The sequence below is a fragment of the Engystomops pustulosus genome, chromosome 1, assembly GCF_040894005.1.
Source record: "Engystomops pustulosus chromosome 1, aEngPut4.maternal, whole genome shotgun sequence".
NCBI classification, from domain to species: domain Eukaryota; kingdom Metazoa; phylum Chordata; class Amphibia; order Anura; family Leptodactylidae; genus Engystomops; species Engystomops pustulosus.
The window spans coordinates 83,401,446-83,425,371 of record NC_092411.1 but is presented as its reverse complement, the minus strand read 5'-3'; the positions used below and the strand labels follow the sequence as shown (position 1 = coordinate 83,425,371).

Genomic DNA, 23,926 nt, shown 5'->3' with positions numbered 1-23,926 from the left:
GATGTAGGCATTGAAGCTATGGACAAGCAAGTCCGTTCCCCAGACATGAATCCGAGTGATCACATCTGGGACATCATGTCTTGCTCCATCTACCAATGTCAGGTTGCATCACAGATTGTCCAGCAGTTGGCGGATGCTTTAATCCAGGTCTGGAAGGAGATCTCTCAGGAGACCATCCTAAACTTCATCCTGCTGAGGCGTTGTAGGGAGGTCATACAGGCATATGGCAGCCACACACAATACTGAGCCTCATTTTGTTTAAAGGACATTACATCAAAGTTGGATTATCCTGTAGCATGTTTTTCAACTATAATTTTGTGGGTGACTCCAAATCCAGGCCTCCATGGTTTACAAATTTGATTTCCATTGATGATTTTTTTTGTGAATTTGTTGTCCGCACATTTAACTTTGTACAGAAGAAAATATTCAATTAGCATATTTCATTCATGCAGCTCTAGGATGTGTTATTTGAGCATTCCCTTTATTTTTTTTTGAGCAGTGAATAATTCCAATTATTATAGTGAAATGGTGGTCAAGTAGGTAACTGACCTAGGAATCTAAGAGAGGGCCGTAACTATAACCCTTATATAATGTAACCATAAAATGAGCTTCTGATAGATTACTATACCACATATATTTTAAAATGTTAGAAATATTTAAATATGAAAAACAACAACACACGTTAAAATTTATCATTTATTTTTTTTGTAACTATCTTTAAAAAAAAAATTCCAGTTGCAGTAACAAACATTATTGCTTTGAACTTGCAATACAGCATTGTACGTTTCCTTGTGCAGAGTTAACTCTTTATCATGATCACACAATCCTTGCAGCAGGAGATGGGTTCGGGACACCAAATATTTGGAATGCAATGTTTTTATTTCCTGCTTGTAGGAATGTACCAACATTTTAAGTGTTTGGGGACACCTGAAAGTCAACAAGATTTTACACAATGGCCAGGATATATAAATATCTGACTTTGCATGAATTAAATTGTGACTCAATCAACATACAGTAGATCAGCAGCATATTCACTTCTGTGTTTCGTTAATATCCTCTGCAATGATAAGATGTGTGGCATAGAAAGAGTTAATCTGTACTGAGGCTAATGCTGGGGGTCTCAGCGTTCTCCTGCACTGAAAACACCCCAGCTTATTCCAGTGGACAGAACTGTTGTAGTAAAAAGTTTATAAAAAAAACCTGTCAATCCTTCCAGGTTTTGGGAAAATATTGCTAAAGTACGGACCCAAATTGGCAAAGGAGAAGCCGGGACCAGAGAAGACCTGGAGGTAGCAGAACGATCAGTCTGCATTATTTACATATTTTACAGAGAAAAAAAATTCAACCCAGTTTTGAGAAAATTAAAATAATTTCTGTTCTACAAATAGTATTTCATTTAGCAAAATATACATTTGTCTTGTTCTTGTGCATTGTCCACTTCATGTCATAAAAGCCGAAATTTACATAAAAAATATTTTTTTTTTGTTAAAAATAAAGAAAACACATTCCCAGACAGCCGGACTTCAAATACCATTCCCTCCCTACAGCAAGTGGTACCAGATTTTTCCTGCATCCCACCAGAACAAAACTAGCTATTAGAATGAGAAAGGTTTTCTTGACACCTATCATGAAAACACAAATCTAACAAAAAGGAGAGAAAAACAAGACGGACATGAAATAAGAGAGAGAAAAAAATCAAAATAAATAAAACGTCCTGGGAGAAGGGAAAATGATGCAGGAGGCACCGGTTACTCTGCTCAAACACAAGGTGGCGTGTGGCTGTCTGACAGACTCAGAGCTGATGGACAGAGTCACGGACATGAACAGCTTCCACATTGGAACCTACAAATACAAAGTGACAATCCATTGTTGGTCACATACTGTTTTTGTCTTGGTGCTTACAAAAGACAACACTATAGGGATTGAGCACAAGTGGAAAAGTGATGTGTGGCAGCGTTTGGGAGGCCTAGTTATTCTCTAATATATAGATGGAAATTTAATGCATTAAGTACACCAAGAAATGCACCCCATTACTATATTTACTCTGCACTTACCTCGGCCCAACATGTTTACTATAACCTGCTGGTGTAGATTTCTATTCTGACCTCTCATTAGTCCTAAATTATCAAGACTGGCTCATTTTTAAAAGTGGTGAGTGCTGCAAAAAGTTGTGTATTCCTTGGTTTGCAGACATTTACTTGCGTTCTACATCAAAAATGGTGGACAAGACATGATACTTTATTGGCATCATTGTATTTGTTGATGTAGGGGGCCTGTGGGCCCCTTTGGACTAAAGTTCCTATCCAAATTGCTGTGACCCCATTAACTACATCAGTACCCATAGGGGCATATTTATCAGGACCTCTGCGCACCGCCAGTGGCGCAGAGGCCCTGAAATAATCGCAAATGCTAGCTTATTGCTTGCTTTTGCGATTATTTTCCCCAATCCGCCACCTTCACGCCAGTGGGGCGTGAAGGGGCGTTAAGGGGGGGCGCAGTGGGGCGTTACTATCCCCGCGCCTGCGCACTCGCTGCTGCCGCCGACTTTTCATACGTGAAAAGTCGCCGGTTGCGTATTTTTCTACGCCAGGCCCTGCCTCTTCATGTATCGGGCTGCGAATTTGCAGTGGCGGGGCGATCATACGCTGGCGCAGCGTATGATAAATATCCCCCATGGACTTCTTTGGGGATGACTGTGCCATCATTTACCTCAGATTTTCGGCAGAAGTTCTAATCTCTCCGAGATTGTAAGAATGGACGGTTCAGCGTACATGACGCTTATGCTAATAACAGCATTTTCACTCTTATCACATATTCTTAACCAATATTGGTCTAAATTGAAAATTGATAATCTGTGGCCCATTTTCTGCAAAATTCACACTTACTTAAATGTTTAGAAAATACTACATGTCCAATATAGACTTAAAAAAGTGGTCACATTTCATCACTACAGTAAAGATCTATCACATTTTCGGTCTGCCTTTCATTTGAATTATATGGGGGAGAGTTTCGCTCTAATGTGCAATACTTAACCGCTACATTTGTTCATTCTGCTCTCACCAAATATGTTATCTACTGAAGTTCTAGTGGAAAGAACGAAATTCTCAAATAAAAAATACCTACATTTTATTTTCAAGGTCAGTCAGTTGTGCATGTGGATTTCATAGAAAGAAATAGATAACAGCACAGAGCAAACCTGTATTACTTTTTGGAGTAGTTAACGGTGTATCCTAGGATTTATGTATTTATCCTAGTTTTAATTTTATTGACCCCCATTCTAAGAATAGATAATTATAATTAAATCTTGGAACCCTCTAAGCAGCAGCAAAACCACCCCCTTATTATTTAGGTGTTAGATTCATCTACAAACCTCCACTGTGACCTGTGAATTCAGTGGTATCCATTAGTGAAAGCTGTGGCAATCAGAGGACCCTGTAGAAAAAAAACCTCATTAATAAAAAACAAAATAATGACAAATGTGTATAGAGAAGGACAATAATCATTAAAAAAAAAAAAAGAAGGTTGCCTTAAATAAAATGCAATAATTTTTTTTATTTCAAATGTTCCATCAAGTTTCATACAGCAGAGAACCATTAGGAAGTTGTCAGCGGCCAACCTACATGACATAATCATTGGATAGTAGTAATATATTGATAAGTCTCTTAGGCTTGGTTCACGTAAGAATTAAGGTTCCATTGCTCTCTACAATTAAAGGGAACCTGTCCCCACATTTTTCACATATACAGATTGTGACAGGTTCCTATAGAGCCCTATTAACTAACTGAAACCCTTCTTTTAGCTAAAAAATAGTTTCTCCCATATATAATCAACTTTACAACCTTGCCTTGCATATTGCCACATCTATAGGGAGTCAGGCATGATCCAGTAGCTCCTCCCCATGTCTTCTCAGCATCACCAAGTAATGTCATGTGACCAGGGTGACATCATCTAAGGTCATTTAGCCTCCCAACATTAGCAATTGTACCCCATGCATATATCTGATGACATGAAATCACAGCATGTCTGCATGGACTTCTAATCCTCCCCATCCTCCATGGAGGCATTCTGTTATTTCATGCGATCAGATATATGCATGGGGTACAGCATAAATACCGAAAGTACAACATAGGAGGAAAAGAGCAGAAAACTTTCTTGTACTAATTCTCAATTCACTTACCCCAAGGCTGTGTCCAAAGCCAGTGCTTGGTGCTGGACTTGCTGCACTGATGTAGCTGCTGACTGCAGATTCTTGGTTGGCCGCTCCATATAGTTCTGCCATTGGTCCTGGGCTGCTGGTTCCCAGAAAACCCCCTGTGCGGGTTGGAGTGGAGCCTTGTTTACAGAGTAAAAAAGTAGATCTTACAGACAGCCCCCTACACTCTGTCCCCAGCTCTGTCCCCTCCACCTGGAACTGCATACAAACATCTAGACATTTCTGTTTCCCCTCCACACATTTAACCCTATATGTGACGCTAAATAATAGATAGAGACTATATTACAAGTGTCAGTAACATGTTACATAACTAGCTACTTTATTTATATAAATGTGCTGTTCTCAATGAATTCATAAGAGTCTGGTTACCTCTCACCACAGCTGCAGCTGCTGCCGCTACTGGTCCATATGCAGTCAATGGAATTGCTGAAAAACACAAGACACCTCCACTTAGAATACAGAATGAATGTTGTAGGTAATGAAATATCAATAGGACAAGAACCAACATCAAGATGCATGAAAGACACCAGACACTGGAGCATGCAGAACAATAAACATAAACAGATCTTTACTACAGAGGATTTAACTTTTCCACAAAGAAAAAGCAGAAGCATAAGTGTCTGATGCAGAGGGAAAAGAGATAATGTCATAGTACATATATGAGCTCACAGATCTTAAAGTGTACTAAAAATTTGAAAACAAACTTGCATAAATGAATAGTGCCGATGATACTGGTTAACTTTGTAATATACTTTATTAGAGAAATAAGCTCCTGAGACCTTCTTTTCCCCCTGCCTTTCTTCCTTATTTATGTGCGTAAATCATCTTTCTGTCTCCACTGACAGCTGAGAGATAAAGTAACATGCTAATGTTTCTAAAGGGGTTTTCCCAAAAACAAAAGTTAGGCCCTATCCACGTACCCGCGTCGGACCCCGCGTCACTCCGTCAGATTAATGGAGCAGATGGCGGCACATGACCGTTCTGCTCAATTAATCTCCATGGAGCTGACTTAAATTGCAGAGCGCCATGCTGATGGAGTAAAGAGGGGTGCAACAGACCCCTTGTTTTCGTGATCTGTGAGGGTCTCAGCACTGAGACCCCCACTGATCAGCTAGTTAGGGCCAGACATCTGTTCGGGGGAAAACCCCTTTAATGACTCTTTCCACTCGCTGTATAGTCTAGTCTGTTTAGAGAGACGAGTTATCAAGTGAGATACTCTCTAGGTATAAATGACAGAATCTTTAACCTCCTTCCCTTAACTCTTTGCTGTGTATGGCATTGCAGACTGCTCACTATAGGAGAAAGGAGGAGAAGAAAAAGGCACAGAGAAGCTGCTTTACTTTATGAAGTATGTTATAAATTTTATTATTATCATCTGCACTCTTTGTTCATGAAATGCTTCAAAAGTTTACACTTCATGGTTCTCCCCACGTGTACTCACATTATGGAGGCCTTTTATATAACCAGGTGAATAAGATCTGAAACATGCAAAAACTGACCTGTGTGTGTGTGTGTGTGTGTGTGTGTGTTTTTTTTTTTTTTGCTGCAATGACTGTATGACTGCTGTCTCAAATGTGCGACTGCTGCAGCTAATCAAATTTTCCAGCAGTCACAGAACACATGTCATTGCTGGTGCCTGGATGCATAGAGAACAGCAAGGGACCAAGAAATGGCTTCCACAGGAGTTCCAGGAGAGGTGCGCATGGTGTTTTTTTTTTATATTTTAGACACTTGCCTGTTTTTCTAATGGCATTCATAATCCCCTGGTGTATTCATGTACCCAAGGAAATAAACAGCCACAATAGAAGATTTAGTTTTGGATGTAGTTAGCAGTCTCAAAACTCTTACAATGAGTCACTTTCTTACCCTCAGGACTTGAATCTGTCATGTCTCAGCCCCATTAGCAGTGAATGAGGTAAAACTATAGAGCTGCAACTGATAAATCATACCCCCAAAACTGAATTTCTACATTACCACAACATAGTCCTAAATGGTAAATCCAGGAATGATAAAGAATATACAGAAAGAATACAGATCGCATAATAATTTAAACTGCGTATCTTCCATTTTGCAATTGTAGCAGGAGCCAGATGTGAATATGTCGGAGGAGACAGGGCAGGAGCAGAGAAAGGCGACTACAGCCTGACACAAGGTCACAATGACAAAGTATAAAAGTGCTCCTGTATAAAGGGAATCTGCTGTTCAAACAACAGGCAGCATAAAATACAGACAGGTTCCATTGGTAATGTGGAGTATTTAAAGGAAATCCAGCATCAAAATCAAGCATAGACCCAGGCAATGTAACTGTGGTAATCTTTCTATATTTGTTATCCATGCCCTTCTTCTAAAATAAACAAATAAATTAGCATAAAATATGCTAATGAATATGAAAGTCTACCGGGGCGACTCCCACAGCCCCTCCGTGCTGCAGATTCCCTGTTACAGTGGAAGCTCTCACTGTGTGCTGGAACTTTTTGTGCTTCAGTGATATTACATCGGGCAAAGGGAGTGGGGGGGGGGGGGAGTGCTGAGGTAGCAGGAGGGAAGTGGAGACATTCTAACTGCTGCACTGCCCCAGTAGTCTTTCAGGGATTACTTCAAAAGTTAAATTCAGGCCATGGATAACAAATATAATATTTCCATAGTGCCTGGATCTTTGAGTATGTGCCCTGGTTTATCATGCTCGATTGTGATGGTAGATTTCCATATAGAGACAGAACTGGTTTCATGACGGCTTCTCCCTGCCTGACTTGGTGTAACCGATAGGTTTCTTTCTTTACGGAGCTTGAATCTGCTGGGTCCAAATGCAAATTCTGTACCAGGACTCCCAACTTTAAAGTATAGTTCATAGTATTTTTTTTAAGGAAAGATCAGTTCACTTTGCATTCTCCCAAGTTCACCTGCTGGGAAGAGATCTGCCATCCATGCTAAACCAGGTAGGAAGAAGCCGTAATGGATGCACCTTTTCCAGTATATTTAATTGCTATGTTGTTTAAGCTTCATTTTACAGTAAAAACATGTGTCTATTTTATGCTGGTCATGGAATTAATGATGTTTCCATATTTTTTAAAACAAAAAATGACTACTCCTCATTTCCTATGTTATCCTGTATGGTGCTCGCATTGTCCTTAATTTTCTTGTGTACAGACCGTCACAGGAGCCAATCGGTGGGTGCAGTAGTCATGTACTGACATCACCATTACAATGATAGGAGCCAGTAATAAAGCAGGTGACCACTTCTGCCACTCACTGCCTGCAGTGGTCACCATCAACTCTTCTGTGTATCAACATGGAAGGATTATGGGAGCATCATTGTTGGATTGCAAGGAAAATTAGAGGTCAGTACAAGTTTTTTTATTGCAGATTTTTCACATTTCTTTAACACATTTAAGAAAAAAAAGAGGAAACGACTTCTTCACATATCTGTAGATGGAAGTCATAAGACAGCTACTGAACACCAACAATTCACACATGTAAGGAAGAAAACTATTGTGAGCACCTGTATGTTATATGGAACATCTGATATAAAATATCCTGGACAAGAAATGTGCCAGATGCAGTCCACATTACCCACAAAGCAGGGCTGGCACCAGCTCACACTCTGCTTATGCTGTTCTCCTCAGTTGTGAGGTTTAGGAAGTTAATGGGACTGACCTGTTAGTTCTGGGAGGACGGGGGTGCCCGGGAGAGGGGTTCTCTCTACACGAAATTCTAAAACGAAATGTGAAACAGCTTAGGAATGGCTAGAAGCCCAGCCTACAGAGGTGACTGGCAATGAGTATGGAATTGTTGACCAAAACCACCCAGTGTCAATGAAATACCAAGTCAATTGAAATTATTGCTGACGTTCCCAATCCTTGATGGACATCTGAGCTGACAAATGCAGTGTAGCTTTTACACTAATCTGCCACCACTAGTCCACACAAGTAGTCCTCAACAGGGAAGTAACATCGCATTAAAGAGTCTCAACAATATTTAGTGGTATATCTGACTCACCTGGAAACTGGTAAGTATACCCTGGAGCAATGCCTGTGTAGCTACGACTGGCATAAGTCGCTGCTTGGAAACCAGGATATCCTAAAAAAAAATATATCAAGCCAAAAAAAAAAGTTTATTACTTTTTCTTTGTGTAACAATGCATGCTAATTTTGCTGATCCTAAGTAAAATAATCTATTTAGCCACCTAAAGTAATATATACAGGCGGTCCCCTACTTAAGAACACCTGACTTACATACAAAACTAGTTACAAACGGACCTCTGGATTTCGGTAATTTACTGTACTTTATTCCTAGGCTACAATAAACAGCTGTAACAGTTATCACAGGTGTCTGTAATGAAGATTTAATTAGTGTTAATCCTGATTCTTATGACAACCCAACATTTTTAAAATCCAAAAGACCAAAAAAAGTTCTGGCTGGGATTAAAATGATAAAATATACAGTTCCAACTTACTTACAAATTCAACTTAGGAACAAACCTACAGACCCTATCTTGTATGTAACCCGGGTACTGCCTGTATTAGAAAACTGCATAATGAAGAACATCCTAAATTATAATTGCAGTTTAATCTAAATTCACCAGAATTTTCAGTAATAGTAATGGACAATTCAGTTTTTCCCAGGCAGAAGGCGTTTAAACCCTTGCTGCCTTTCTGGTGCCATCATCTGGTCTGCAGTCAGCATCCCCTTAATCCAGAGACATCATAATCTTCTTAAAAAATTATTCAAATACATGTATTTCATTTTGTAATTATTTTAATGTCACCATTGCTAGTTTAATATTTTTGAAACTTTTTAAAGTAAGATTTATTGGACAAAAAGTGGCAAGAAGTCTCTGAGGTGTAGTTACCATTTGTGACCAGAAGAGGGTTTTTGTTTTCATGAATTACGAGATTTCATTCCCATAAAATTACCTAGCATGCCAATTCCCAGCATAAAGGCGTCCATCCCATACGGCATAACCCGAGATCGTCCCCGTACAGAACCTGTTGGTGACATCACCTCCTTCGGTTGTGCCTTCTTACATTCAACCTTGAAGTAAAACAAATAATATAGTTTAACAATTAGCATAAAGCAAGTTTTGTATAGGTATAAGTGATAACCAGCTATAGCTTTCCCGGAATCATTTTATGGAGAAGGTGGAAGAAAGATTTTCAGCTTTTAAATAAAGTTTCCATAAGGACATAGTGACAAGGAATACAAGTCTTTAACAGAAAAGGAAGAGACATATCTGTTTACAACAGCTTTTACAACAGCTCTTGTCACTACAGAGCAGGGTGGTTGTATAGGTGGGTGGCCTTTGACATAAGTCTTGGGGGTTTGGGGTACCATATAGGTACCATAAGGAGATACAGTAACGGACCCTTATTGTTGGTTTAACATGCCAGCCTAACTGCCCATAAATATTTACTGGATTGCCAATTACCATTTTATTGTTGATCTCATGGAAGTGAATCTCACAGACTTTCTCAACAATATCTTCGCCTTCAAAGGTCACAAAACCAAATCCTACAAGAAAAATCAGACTGTAATATTCGATAAATGCAACAGTAAGATACTTCAAGAATACTCAAGGTCAGTGGTAACATAGGGAAATGTAACGTATTTCTGTGGTCTCCAGTATGGGATACAAAATTGTAAGATGCCATATCATAGGTACAGTGGCGTAACTAGAAGCTGATGGGCCCCAGTGCAAAGTCTGTGCCAGGCCCCCGACTATAATGTATGGTTTATAGTAATAGTCTTCTCATATGGGAAAGTGACACCATAAGGGCCCCCTAAACCTCTTGGGCCCAGGTGCGACCCCAACCTCTGCACCCCCTCAAGTTACGCCCCTGCATAGGTAGCTTTACTCAAGCCCAAGTTTAATTTTCCTGCTTTTGGGTCTAGGTGCAGTTTCCCTCACTAATGTGCAGGGTGGGCCAGATAATTGAATACTGGCGCACCCTTGCCCTGCTAGGAGAGTCTGCACCTATTTTTTTTTCTGGTGCACCTTTAACATAGAGCTCGAATTTTGTGCATTTGCAGTGATGAATGTGGCCCACAGTCCGATTCTGCACCATAACAACCCTTTAGGTGCAGAATTTAATGGCACGTCGGGCATAGTGCAGCCACGTCACAATACTGGTGCAAACAGTTTGCATGTCAGACAGAAAATTGGTGCAAATACTTTAATAAATATGAGCCAAGGAATATCATAATTTATTCATTTCCTAGATTTTTTTGTCCGCAAGTTCAGGCCACTTTTCAATAAACTGTAACTTTTCTTTGCTGTTGTTGCAAAATGTCTAATGAATATAAGGGGAAATTGGGAATGTTGTCAACATGCAACATTTCAGTGCTTCCAAACCTTTTTCGCCACAAACCTTAACAGTGCTCTGTAGGAAGCGGTGAGAAATGCATCATAAGCTGCTTTGGAGCGAGGAGGACAGAGCACAGGGGAATTAACCCCTTCACTACCCTACACCGACTGAGATTTAACCAATATACCTGTATGCAATACACTGGTATAACTGGTATAATAATACCAGGTATAATGATATTGTTTGATGTGTTGTGCAGGCATCTTACAGTTTCCACTGAGGGGGACATTTATTATTCAGTTTTTTTTGCAGACTGTTTTTTTTTTCTTGGTACTGCGCCATGTCCCCCATATTTATGAAATGTAGGTGCCACAATTTAGCTTCTTTTCTGACAAGCTGACAATCCCAAAACTTTTCATGCACTTTTAAATTTCCAACACTTTTTTGGTGAATTTTTTGGAGCAAAATTAGACTTACAATTGTCTAGCTCTAAACCACAATATATAAACACAGTACAAAACACAGCTAAAATCAGGCGCCAAAAATACAACACTTTGTGGCAAAAATAATGAATGCCCACTGAGCGTTTTAACAGTTTTCTAATTCTTCTCGACATTCCTCCCTTGCTTTTTCTCCCTTACATCTAGGCTCAATTCTCTTATACGAGTTCAGTGGACAATCGAGAAGCACAAGTATCATATATGATCGGACTTCACCGTGCAGATTGGTCATTGTGACAAGCTCTCAGCATATGGGACTGTTTCAGAACCTTCTGCTGTGAGAAACAATAGCACCATTATATGCTTTAGTGGAGACACAACTCTCACTGAATTCAGAGCAATACTTAGTGCTCAGGTCCAGTGCTGAATATTTTATCTTGGAACATTTCATACATTCCTACATCTAAAAGAGGATTTCAAACTTTTCAAATATTTTCTACCTCAACATGAGACTCACAAACACAATACACAACTTTTGTTCCTGGCAGTTATCCTAATCCCTGGCTTTAACCATACTGTTTTATACACCACTATATAGATGTGAATGAATGCAATCCAATCATTGTTTCAGAGCATCCAGTAAAAAAAGTAATGGGTTAATCTGTGGCATAAACGACTAAAGTGCAACTCAGGGGTTAAAACAGTGTAAAGTTCCCCTATAAAGTTCTCCTATTCATTTACTACATTTATTCTTGACTTTTATAACTTCATAATTGGACATAAAATGTAGTTACAAACAGTAACCAATAACCTCTCTACTGTTGTATCAACCATATAATACAGTGTAAATGATAATGAACTGGTACCAGAAAAAAACATGCAAGGTGTTCCAGCATAATTTATTGTAAATTGATCAGTTAATGGCTACATTTTAGAAACGTTAAGCTTTACTTCACTATTGTTGAGAGCAGAACATACTAGCAAACTATAATAATAGCAAATTTAGATAAGTCCTTGTACAGGGGATGTCTCTTTAGTTAGTGTGAGATGGTATTAGACACAACCTAAAATCTAAGCCAAAGGATTAGGTGTGCGCATAAAAACCATTAAATGTTGGACAAAAGCCACAAACACGTTAAATAAAGGCCCCCCAAAGATTCCTTTTTGGCTGGTGTCATTTATAAAAAAAAGGCATCAATGCGTTTACAAAATAAAATCAAATGAAATACTGACACTTCTCACTTGTTGTTTGGCTTCTTACGTGTAACTGGGAGTGGAGAGCGTTTGAAAAAAATTTTGAGAAATTTAACTTGTCAAAAAACAACTAAGGTCCTTTTTTTTTAGACAAAATAAAAAATGATAAAGCTAGTGAAGCTGTTGTCAAAAACACCATTTTTAAAGAGGCTGTAATTTAATCTAAGAGTTTACTAGGGTACTATGAAAACAAGAAAGAAGTTATACAAAACTTTCCCTGACGCTCTGGTACAGCACTGTGCCTCCCATCACTGCGGATCTCTGTATGTATGCATGTCAGGGAAATCCCCACCATAGCAGGAGCATGCTACCGTCATGACATCATAGCTGCGCCTCTGTATACATACAGAGACCGGTGGTGAAGAGAGGCACATTGCTGGATTGGAGAGCCAGAGAAGGGTCAGTGTAACTTCTTTATTGTTTTCACAGCCCCCATGTCACTCTTACAAAAATATTAAAGCCCAGACAGCCTCTTCATCAATGAAACCATTAAAAATAGTGCATTAGTCAACAACATTTTTTGTTCAATGCACTTGCCACCTACAGTATGCAGGCATGTATAACAATGGGAACAGATAGATAGTCAGCTGCTCCTAATGGCAGGATCAGACAAACTTGTTTCTTTGTATATATATATATATATATATATATATATATATATATATATATATATATATATATATATATATATATATATATATATATATATACTGTGTATATTTATATATATTTAAACAATACTGTACTACTATTTTGGCAGGTGTGGTAGAAATGCTACAATTTAATATTGCATTTAAGAAATAACATTGTTAATAGAAGTGTTACAAAAAAAAAGTTCTGCAGCAGGACAACAACGCTTAACATACAACCAATATCTCTCAGAACAATCGTCAGTGAAGAGAAGAACAGGGAGTCTTCGAGGCAATGAGGTTGATCTCATAGAGTCCTGACCTCAACATCATCAGTAATAACATAAAGAGATAGAAGGGTTTTAGAAATATTACATACACAGATCTATGGTTATTTCTCTGATATGTTTGGACCAACCTACCCGCCAAGTTCCTACAAAACCTGTGGGCAAGTACACCTAGAAGAACTGATGCTGTTTTGAAGGCAAAGGGTGGTCACACCAAATATTAATGATTCAGATTTGTTTTTTGTTCATTCACTCTTAAAGGGATTTATTAATTTTGTTCAGGGTGGCGCTGGAACTGTACTATATTTTTCAGAGGGATGCAAGTTTGTGGCGCAAGGGATAAATGAATTGGCGCACTGACACCAAAATTGCACCAAAAAACGAGTACGAAAAATAGAAGTGGCAGAAAACAGGTAGATTCACAAGCGGTGCCAAAATTTTGCACCTACAAATCGAAAAAGTTGTGTCGGAAAACATCAATATTGTGCCGCCAACAGGAGTCACAGAAGAGTCACCGTTTGAAAGGCCATAATAAAGGACACCCCCCCCCCCCACACTGCTCTGTATTTAGTTAACAGTAACTTTTAAAACTTCTACTTTTGAAAGCATTCTTACTTTTTGTTCTACACCTGCCTTAACGTTTTGCAGAGTGCATTATAAATGTACATATATACGGTATGGGAGTTATAAAGAGTAGAGCCTCAAAGTCCATACTGTACATAAATATAGTTTACATTTTCAATTTTCTAAACATATCCACTCTAATATTTGTAGTTACAACTTCTACGATTCATGGCAAATGTCTGATATTGCTGGGGAAAGCCGAAGCCATCTAAATATTAACCCTAAAGAGGGTTCCCCCGACCAGGTTTGGTTTTAATGACAACCCCGATATGAGGCTTGTAAATGTTACTCCATTACAGTCAATTCTGGGCCTGATATCACAGAATGTGTGATTTATGAACAACAGATAGATTATTACTGTGCAGGCTGAAAAATGACACTAAGCCTTTACTAACAAAAGTGCTGTAAGTTCTGTTAAACTAACACAAAATCATGCCTCTATGAGTTTACCTAAACAAAACCATACCCTACGACAGATATATGCTACAAAGTTGTCCTGTACAACTAGAAAGATATGTGTATACACATTCACATTCAAAGTGGGGTATGCCAGAAAATATTAAACTGTACTAGATTTGTGCAGCATCAGTCACAGGGATAATTCTTGTGCTGTTAAGTATAACTCTACACCACTTATTTGTTGGCTAAGCGCTTTGCCTGAAACACTTGGGTGCTTTTCTGGTGCACAGTGTCGCATCTTAACCTCCCCCCCCCCCACACACACACTTTTATGTGTGTGCTCTGTAAACACTCTGTATGTACATGTGCCTCATCTTGATATTTTGAGTCTTTTCTGACCAAAAACAGGACCTGAGAAGATGGGACATGGGAAAACATTCCCAAATCTTTCATTTACAAATGGTACCTTTTGTTTTGTCCTATGGGATCCGATCCCATACACCTATAAGATCATTTTACTTCTAGTTTTGGACATTTTTTGTAAATACCACTCTAAAAGGACATGCAAGGGTCAGAGATAGATGACATTAGCCCAACGCTATGCCTGATGCAAGGGGAAGTCATCAAAGTGCTTCCTCCTCCGAAGTTATAGGGGGTATAAACTCTACCGGTGACACTCCGCCCATGATACTAATATAATAAATGCTTACTGTATATATGTGCCTATTCATTTTAAATAGCACATACTTTCCCATCTCTGTGTCCAACTTATTATATATACCAAAATAGCTTTTATGTTGCCAAAGCTGTATAGTAGTCCCTAATACATCCTGTGCTCTAAGGGATACATGTAAATGTGATGCCTGGCTGATGCCCTTATCATGTGACTGATCAGATAAAGATTTGTATAATCTGCCTACAACCAGCAGCCAGCATGGGTTAACAGCACTGCCATATGTAATAGTGTACCCTGAAAATCTAACGGGGTTATCAGCAGAGATTGCAGGCAGCAACAGAGGATGGACAGGTATTCAGAGTCAGGAAGGGAGAGAACAATGAAGCTGTGTCCAGCTCAGCGCGGACCACATGCTGAACACTCATCCCCAGGAACTTTACCATTTTTATGCACACACAAGCCTCTGTAAAGAGGATTATCACATCACAAGAAGCAGATCTGGGTGGACACATTTCTCTTCCATGTCTAAAGCACAGCACATAGACTTACCTCTGTGTCTGTTTGTTGTTTTATCAAACATTAACATGGCATCATCAACCTGTACAAGAGAAGGAGGCAATCAGTCCAGTGTAAATGGATAACATCTATGGCATCTGTGCCACAAACTATATGTGGAAAAGGTAACCGTGTAAGCCTGATGGTTACATTTCAGGAAAAGAGGGGCATTGAAACTGTGCATTGTGCAAAGAATAGGGGGTGAGGAGGCCTACAGTGAAGGGCAGGGAGCAGGCAGAAGAAAAGAAGGAAAAGGAGGCCACACAGGGACTTCAGAATGAGGGGGAACACAGAAAAGAAAGCTGTGAGGTATAAAAGTAACTGATGGGAGAAAATGGAAGCTCTGAAAATCACAGCCGTTATGGGATGCTGTGTGTCCTGCTAGTTGCTAGATCTAAGATCTATGAGATATTTATTTACTCATCAGGTCAAACAGTTTCTTGCCTTTCAAAGAAAACCGTTTGGTTCCCTGGAGAATCAGAGGCTCTGGGAGCCCTGTCCTGTTACTATGACTGCAGCTTAGTATGTCCTGAGCCGCAGGGGAGAGGGAAAGAGGCAAAAGCTTTTGTGTGCGACTGAAAAGATGGGGGGAGGGGGGAGGGCCCCAGCAGATATCAGGGGAGAGGGAGTATGAGATGCAAGGAGAGACAGAGATGTAGAAAGAAGAAACAAAGACAAAAGTGGGCAAGTAAAATAAAAAGTAGCAAGAATGAAATAACAAGATACAATACAAGAATACAAGCTTTCACTTTAAAGCCCAAGACACAAAGTTTCACTCTTTTTTGTAATCTGTGTTTGTGGACAGGTGACCATCACAGTCTATAAACCCTTGCTGAAATAAAGTGTGCCCCTGTCATCTGTGTGTAATGTATAATCACCACCCCCTACAATACACTGTGGTAGATAATCTGCAGCCGATGGGAGAGAAATCCGAGTCATCCAGTGATCTCTCCAACCTCCTAATTAAATGGGGATCTAATCGCCTTATAACAAGGCTTGTTCGTCACTGTCTGTGAGGGGTTTATAATGGGGGAGGGCAATCCTCAGGTGTCATGGACAGAGCAGAGAAGCCATACTTTGTAATAATCTCATTATCACTGCAGAATTGCAACTTTTCATATGGTTGTTGTATCTAACAATACCTCTAAACCAAAAGAAAAAAAAAAAGGAAATGTGTATTGCTTTATTCGCTTAATCCCCAAATCTACAGGCTTCTTTTGAAATCTCCCCACGTGCTGACCAGCGACTTACTGACGCGGATGAGAATGCCTCCCCAGCTGTCATAGAGACCACAGGCCTTCATTAACATATGCTTTATCAGGATGATGGATTTCGGCTAATTACCAAACAACTCAGTCAATAATTTGTGCCTAAAACTTTGTGATCACAGAAAACATTGCTGAAAACACAGACTCACCTTTCCAAACTGCTCAAAATATTGTTTTACATCCTCAACAGTTGTATTCACCGACAGTCCGCCCACAAAAATCTTCTTTGTCCTTGTCACCATCTGTAACAATTAAGAGTTGTTAGTTGACGTGTGTGGACAAGAGACTGACCAGGAGACGAGCAGCAGGCATGAACACAGGTGCTGTCTCTGCATATGATGAAAGTGATTATATAATTTCTTTATAGCTCCACGGAAGGTTATAAAGTGTGTAGAAAAGTATCCTACTTTTTATGAAAACCCTTTTACGAAAGCCACTTTGATAAGGGAAAAATGGAGTGAAATTATTCCCAGAAGGCACTTGCCAGAGATGATATAAAGACATACATGGAAAAAAAAAAATCTGACAAAAACAACTAATCACAGCAACTAATAAAATGAGCCTTGTTTGAGGGTCTCCCAGCTGCCCCTAATTACCCTGGCGCTAAGCTTCCTGGCTCTGACACCAAGATGCCGTCTGTCAACAAACTACTTAAGGGAATTAACCCAGTTCTGCCGGTGTTTGCAGGACCCAATTCTGATCCACCTGCCAGTTATTGGACATAAGCCGATTTCCTTCCAATAGTTACATCTCTCTCCTAGGTCTCTCCCCTGCTGCTTTACTGATTGTCCCCAACTATCTCCACCACACTGCTTCCAGGAATTTACTCGCTTTAATAATATCTGCCTATTGAAACCCACATACTGCTGATCCTGAACTTACCTTAGGCTGAGCTCTGCGAGGAAAGGCTACTTTTGGGTCAATCTGAAAATAAAAATATGGAATTTTTTAAACTTTTGCATAATTTCTTGAAGTACAAACAAAGAAAGCTACGGAGATGTAATAATGTAACTAACGCCGACAGTAGGAAACTAAAACCAACTGAAAAACACAAAAACAACTGTAACCCAGTTAACTATTGACCAATTAGAGTGACAGCAAAAGGGTCCTTACATTCATTAGATTGTCAGCGTATCCAAGTAAACTTGGTGGGATACGAGAAGTATTTAATGTCTATGACCAACTAAATAAAGACAGCCATATTCCTTAAGCTTTCACATATAGACCTGTAAGATGTTGACAAAAAGTATCTACAACTTGCCTTATATAATGTATCATAGATTACTGTTGTGGTAAACTTATTTTATTTACAGAACTCAGACTTATGATCACACCATTTGCCTGCCGTTTCTATATTTCATCATGACAGGCAGTCAACTACACAATTTTTTTCAGGCACAGTACTAATACTATATGGTAACTCAAAGCTTTTATCAAAAATAAAAAGAACCAACAAATATTATATAAAAAAAAAAATCTGAAAACTTTTTAAAATGACCAATATCATTTATAATATAGAGGAAAACCATGTGGTGCTAGATTACAAATACGGCAAGAAAATGACACACCATACAAGGCTTAGTTTATATCAAAATCCTACACATACATACAACAATACTTTAACATTGCATTGCCATCCAAGACTTTTGTAACATATGCTATATACATTACATCCATTCACATTTGAGATTGGAGTATCCTTGAATGACGATTCATCCTTGTTTATTTTTTTATTTTTTTTTGTGATAATCATTCAAGGTATATGTGTTCCTTACTATTAATCACAAAGACCATATAAAATATTAAGTTGTTTTCTATATCCTTATTGTGGATAAAAAAAGGCAAAACAATAACATAAAAGCAAAAGCAACCTCAAAATTACTTACAAAGCCTTCATCATATTGATTCATGACATCATTTTAGCTGTTGTGAAATATAGGCGCCTAAGGAAACATGCCTTGTAGGGATCCTATATCAATGTGGTGACACCCAGGTTGCCATGGATACTGTAAACAGTCACTCCAGGAGCACTTGCTCATTTCATTATACTTTTTCCCCAACTACAGATAGAATTCTATGGGGGGCGGGGGGTCTGGAAGTTTTCATGTTAAGTCATTGTTGGTCAGAGTAAATTTATTGTTTAGAATAGTCATAATTACATTGTAGATTGGAATTTTTTAAGGCTCTTCAAATTATTATTATTTTTTACGGCTTGTTAAATTATTATTATTGCTACCAGGACACCAGATCTGCAGGGACAGCATATCAGGGTCAGATTTGGCAGATAGTCTGCGGCCCTCACCGATGAACTGGGGAATGTTTGTGCTTCTGGGCATCAAGGGAGAGAAATCAAAACAGGAGATAGAATATCCCAACAATACCCCTTTGTCATGACATTCCTCTCTGCTATGTCAGCAAAGGCCAGGAAGATGCTATTAACTGAGAAAGCTGCAGCTCAGAGCAGGAGGGAATGCACCAATTTCACATCACTAAACACAAGTCACTATTGTTACAGGTAAATGGCACAGACACCTGTAGCATTCAGCAGGAGAAGAAGAGACAGGAAGAGTACAGACAGACAGAGACAGCATTAGACGGCATTCTCCGCTTTAAAAAAGGCTTCATTCCCACATGGGTCCAGTTACATTCACATACAAGGTAATGATCTACATTCAGCTTCAGAAGCATAAAAGTACAATGTTACAAAGTATAAGCATCCAGATAACTCCCATCTACTAATATCAGCTATTGCGATAATTATGGCAGAACTGGCCTTATTATATACACTCAACACCAAAACTGTAACAGAGGCAAGGACTCTGTTAGCAATACATTTATACAAATATGGAAAAGTGACACTACACTATCATTATTTCTAGTAAATGTATAACCTATTGTATTTATTAAACTTTAAATCTCTAGTACTAAAAAATACAAAAAAAAACAACTCCTGATTGGATGGTGAAAAAGTGGCAAAAAGATAGATAAATATATTATTTGTTCCTAATGAAAAATTTTGGAATAAAAGTTTATTTTTGTATTGAAAAGTCTGGGAAGACCAAAAACATTTGAAAGTATCGTAATATAATGTACCGTACTTAACCGTATACAGGCTAATAATGGAGCCATGTTGAAAGGTTTGTTCAAGTTACTAATGGTAGACTTAATAATTTTCAATATATTAAAATAGGTTTAATAAATAAATATACACTATATTGGACAGCAATCATTCTACGACGTGAAGCCATGGGCTATAAAAACCCAATTTAAATTTATAATGAAAACCTTCACATCACAGTCCACATTACCCCCATCCTCCACCAATTTTGCTAACATAAGCCTATACAGTTTCAACCGAACCCTCTACTCCTCCAACTGCAGTTAAATGATAAAGTGTCTACATTTGCATCTCTACTGTTTCCCACTGCTCTTTGTATAAAGCACACACTTGTCCCCTCCCAGGTAACAAAAGAAACTTCCCATCCAAGAAGCTGGGGACAGCAGCATAAGCTTCACTACTCCCCCTCCCCCTGTGTCTGCAGAGACACAGTCCCCTGAGCCGCACAGCTTTAGCTGATAAACAAGAACCCTCCAACTAGGATACACTGCACTCAGCTGAATAGAAAGTGCCAGAATGGCTGCAAGAGTTACATGTCTCCAAAAATACTGAAAACATTTAAGTAACTGGGAAAAATATCGTTACTGGCCTACATACTCAGGGACTAGGTGTATAGAATATATATACATTTTTTTGTTCTTCTACAACCAAATATAAACACTAGAATACAGCACTGTATAGAACATTATAATGATAAATAAGTAATAAAAGAATTAGTATCATAATATAGTGAAAAATGTAACACCACATTGTAAACTTAGCAAAAGCCTACTGATCCCTGTGCCAAGATTTCTACCCGTAAATCCTCTTGGGACCAGTGCTAATGATAATGACAACCTGATGAAAGCTCCTCCTGCCACCTGAAATGTTCTGTAAGAATTGCATAGTGAAATCCTCTTCCCTGAGTAAATGGGATAATCTTCCTCTTCTTGACAGTCTATGTTTGCCATCCTGCACCCCTAATTTAATATATTCACTTTAATGTATGGAAATATGAAGTTTTCTGACAATCAGATTTTTTGTGTTATACACAGATGAATAAATGTGTCTCTTGTGTTACATCAGGTATTGGCTTATGACAGGACTGCTGCATCACAGATGATGCATGGGCATATTACAAGGTATCTTGGGAGTTGCAGTGTAGAAGTAAGCCAGTCCATTTCCATTGTAACAAAGTCAAGTAAAGTAGAACTTTCTACAACTAATACTATGGCAGAAAACATATGACCCTCTAAGTCAAAGAGGTTGGTTTACAGCTGCTCATAGAATAGAAAAAGGTACTGATAACAAAAGATTTAGATTTATAATAAACAATTGATTTCATGTCAATGTCAAGATCAATCATAAGGCAACACACAAACATATATATCTTAGAAGGAAAAAAAATGATAGAATAAATAACTAAAAAGCTAAGAGACATTAATGGATATGTGACAAGAAAGCAGTTTTACGAACTGACGACCTTCTAAGATCTGGTCTCCAGTACTGTACACAGCAGTCTAACTAGGTTCTTTTTAGTGATCTAGTATGTGGCATCACTAATGGGAATGACACAACCTATACAACACGGTATCATACCTGCTTTCCCCCACATGCTGTCTAAATTGCTTGCCTGCTAAACAAAAAAGATACTTTACTTTTCATACAAATGTTGAACAAGTCCGTATTATCTGCAGCATCAAAGCCATTGCGCCACTAATGCTGGAGATCACCTATGAAGTTTGCACTGGCTGTAAGTCACAGTCTGTGCAAGGTGTAAACCATTGTTTGTACCAAAACCTCTCAAGAATCAGCGGGTGGTGTGAATAGCGGGTAGTGGATCATAGGCCTCGGTGAATATCCACTCACAGCATTGTGATTTTTTTTTCCGACGCTATCTATTATGTAACAAATATACTAATGATAACAAACACTACAACATTGTTATGTACACGTCTACATCACATAAAAATAAAACATTGGTTTTACCACACAGTCTTCATATAGCATCTTACAGACTTTCAGTACTCAGAAAACAAATAGCTCTCATACCGTCTTGGAGTCCAGTTCGTGTCTTGATTGAGCAAGGACTTTGTCTACTCCAGCCTGGTCCATAAAAGTGACGAATCCAAAACCCCTAATGAATAGCAAAGCATGAGAGAATAAGACCACTGACCCATGTACATTCAAGAGATAGCACATCAAATCCATATTTATACTGAACCTCACCTGGATCTTTTGGTTAATGGATCTCTCATGACAAGACACTCCTTCACGTCCCCGAATTGACTGAAATACTCCCGCAGGCCCTCTACAAACACAAGAGCAGCCTATCACAACCAAGTGAAGCAGACGGATCCCAGAATGCAACAGAAAATCCAATCACATCGTGTCCAAGCAAAGGGAGAGGGAGAGAACGCGATGGAGGGAGGGTGCACATATGAGGGAGAAAGAAAGGAAAGGGTGGAGAACACAAGGAAGAAAAAAAGGGGTGAAAAAGTACAGGGGTGCCAACAATTCCGAACCCACACATTCTGCCCATCCGACTCGCTGTGAAATGATCCCGCTCACCTTGTGTAGTCTGCCAGCTCAGTCCCCCGATGAACATTTTGCTGGAAGGACAAAAAGGAACATGAAGAAGCGTCAGGAAAGACAAACAAAAGACAAACGCCAAACCATAACTTATTTGCGCAAATTCGTATATAACACAGGGTGAAAAGCAGCAGGGAAATCTCTCTGAACGTAGTCTGAAAGAGAAAGGTCAGGGCGCTGTGCAAAAATACCTGAACCAAGGATATTATTAAAGAGATGAAAACCTGGGGAAAGAGATGCAGATAAAAAGACAGGGCTTCCGAACCCATTCTGAGCCAAGCTTTAAAAGCGACATATCATAAAATTATATATATATATATATATATATATATATATATATATACATACATACATACATACATACATACATACATACACACACACACACACACGATGGAACAGAACAATACATTGCAACAAAGGCATCTAATGGATAAAAGCTCAATAGGTTCAGAGAAACCAAGTACCATAATCCTCTCTATAGTTATACAATAGGAGTATTTAATTAAAGGCTTTATTAATCTTCAATGAATAAGAACATGCAAATGATTTATATAATTCACCAATCTGTCATAAAACAAATAGTAGAGTATGGAAACTATTATAGAGACAATTGTAACTTGTAGGACCACTCAGTGACTTCAGGGTCAGCACTGAGACCACCAGAGGGATGACCAGAACATTTTGTGCGTTCTGCTGAACTTTCTGAGTAGGGAAGTGATGAGGGCCAGGTGATACCAGTCTATACTCTGGAAGTGCAGATGGATGGTAGAAAGGATGGAGCAGAAACTTATCATGGGCGCCTGCAGTGATGCTCTGATTGATATCCAGTGCCAGGGATTAGGGAACAGACATGTAGCTGAGAAGAAGCAGAAATGCCAGTGTCTGGGTACAATAAGTGCCACCTAAACTTTGGTTAAACAGGAGTCTCCAGAGCCCTGGCAGCCATACTGCCCATCACTGCATCCCTAAGTACTAGCTGCAGTCCGGCCTCTGTTTCCCCGCGTCCCTGACCTGCACATAAGGTCCCCGTGTACCCAGGTACCTCCCCACGTAGGATGCCCTCCTGCGGCCAGCACCGCACACAGCCCCGGGCATGAAGACGGCCAGCGCTCCTTACCAAGGGTCGTGCGCAGAGTCCGGGGGCGACAGTCCGGGCTGGGGCGCTTCTGTCTCCATTCGGTCTCTGGCGGCTCCTGAGAACGGAGGCAGCTCCCGGGACAAGAGGATGGAAGGGGGCGTGCTGACCACGCCCATTATAGTCCTGACACACCCCCATTGGGACAAACCTAGCGGTTTATCCGAAAGGAAACACCTCCCCGCTTTTAGAGCCCGCCTTCACTGTAGCGCTAGGCCACGCCCCTTGTCCTGGAGCCCTCCCTGACACCTGCCCCCACCCCCCCCTACTGAGCCAGCTTGCCACTGACTGTCCCTAAAGCCACTGGAAATGTGGTGGGGGTGGGGATGGCATTCCAGCCGAACTACATATAAAGCATTAACTATGAATCACAAGTGCCTCCCTATAACCTGTCACCAGTCTGTGCCCAGCTGTGACCTAGGACTGGCATCATCACCAGTGTGATGGAGTAG

General features: G+C 39.5%; 1 protein-coding gene across 6 annotated transcripts; it reads right to left on the bottom strand.

Moving 5' to 3' along the window:
- Positions 1–678: 678 nt before the first annotated feature.
- Positions 679–23,615, bottom strand: MSI1 (musashi RNA binding protein 1). Of its 6 annotated transcripts, none has more exons than XM_072146222.1 (15): positions 23,457–23,615; positions 22,316–22,356; positions 21,974–22,055; positions 21,797–21,881; positions 17,530–17,571; positions 16,797–16,889; positions 15,374–15,422; positions 9,639–9,721; positions 9,127–9,244; positions 8,210–8,290; positions 7,868–7,924; positions 4,583–4,639; positions 4,178–4,332; positions 3,371–3,432; positions 679–1,842 (listed from the first exon to the last, which is right to left on the bottom strand). In XM_072146222.1, exons 1-14 carry the CDS (start codon positions 23,591–23,593, stop codon positions 3,391–3,393), a joined length of 1,122 nt encoding a protein of 373 aa, XP_072002323.1. In that variant the 5' UTR covers positions 23,594–23,615; the 3' UTR covers positions 679–1,842; positions 3,371–3,390. The 6 variants fall into 6 exon arrangements, with proteins under 6 accessions (XP_072002323.1, XP_072002329.1, XP_072002333.1 ...); XM_072146228.1 differs by having other exon boundaries at positions 4,178–4,311; positions 23,457–23,614; XM_072146232.1 differs by lacking the exon at positions 7,868–7,924 and having other exon boundaries at positions 23,457–23,614.
- Positions 23,616–23,926: the final 311 nt, after the last annotated feature.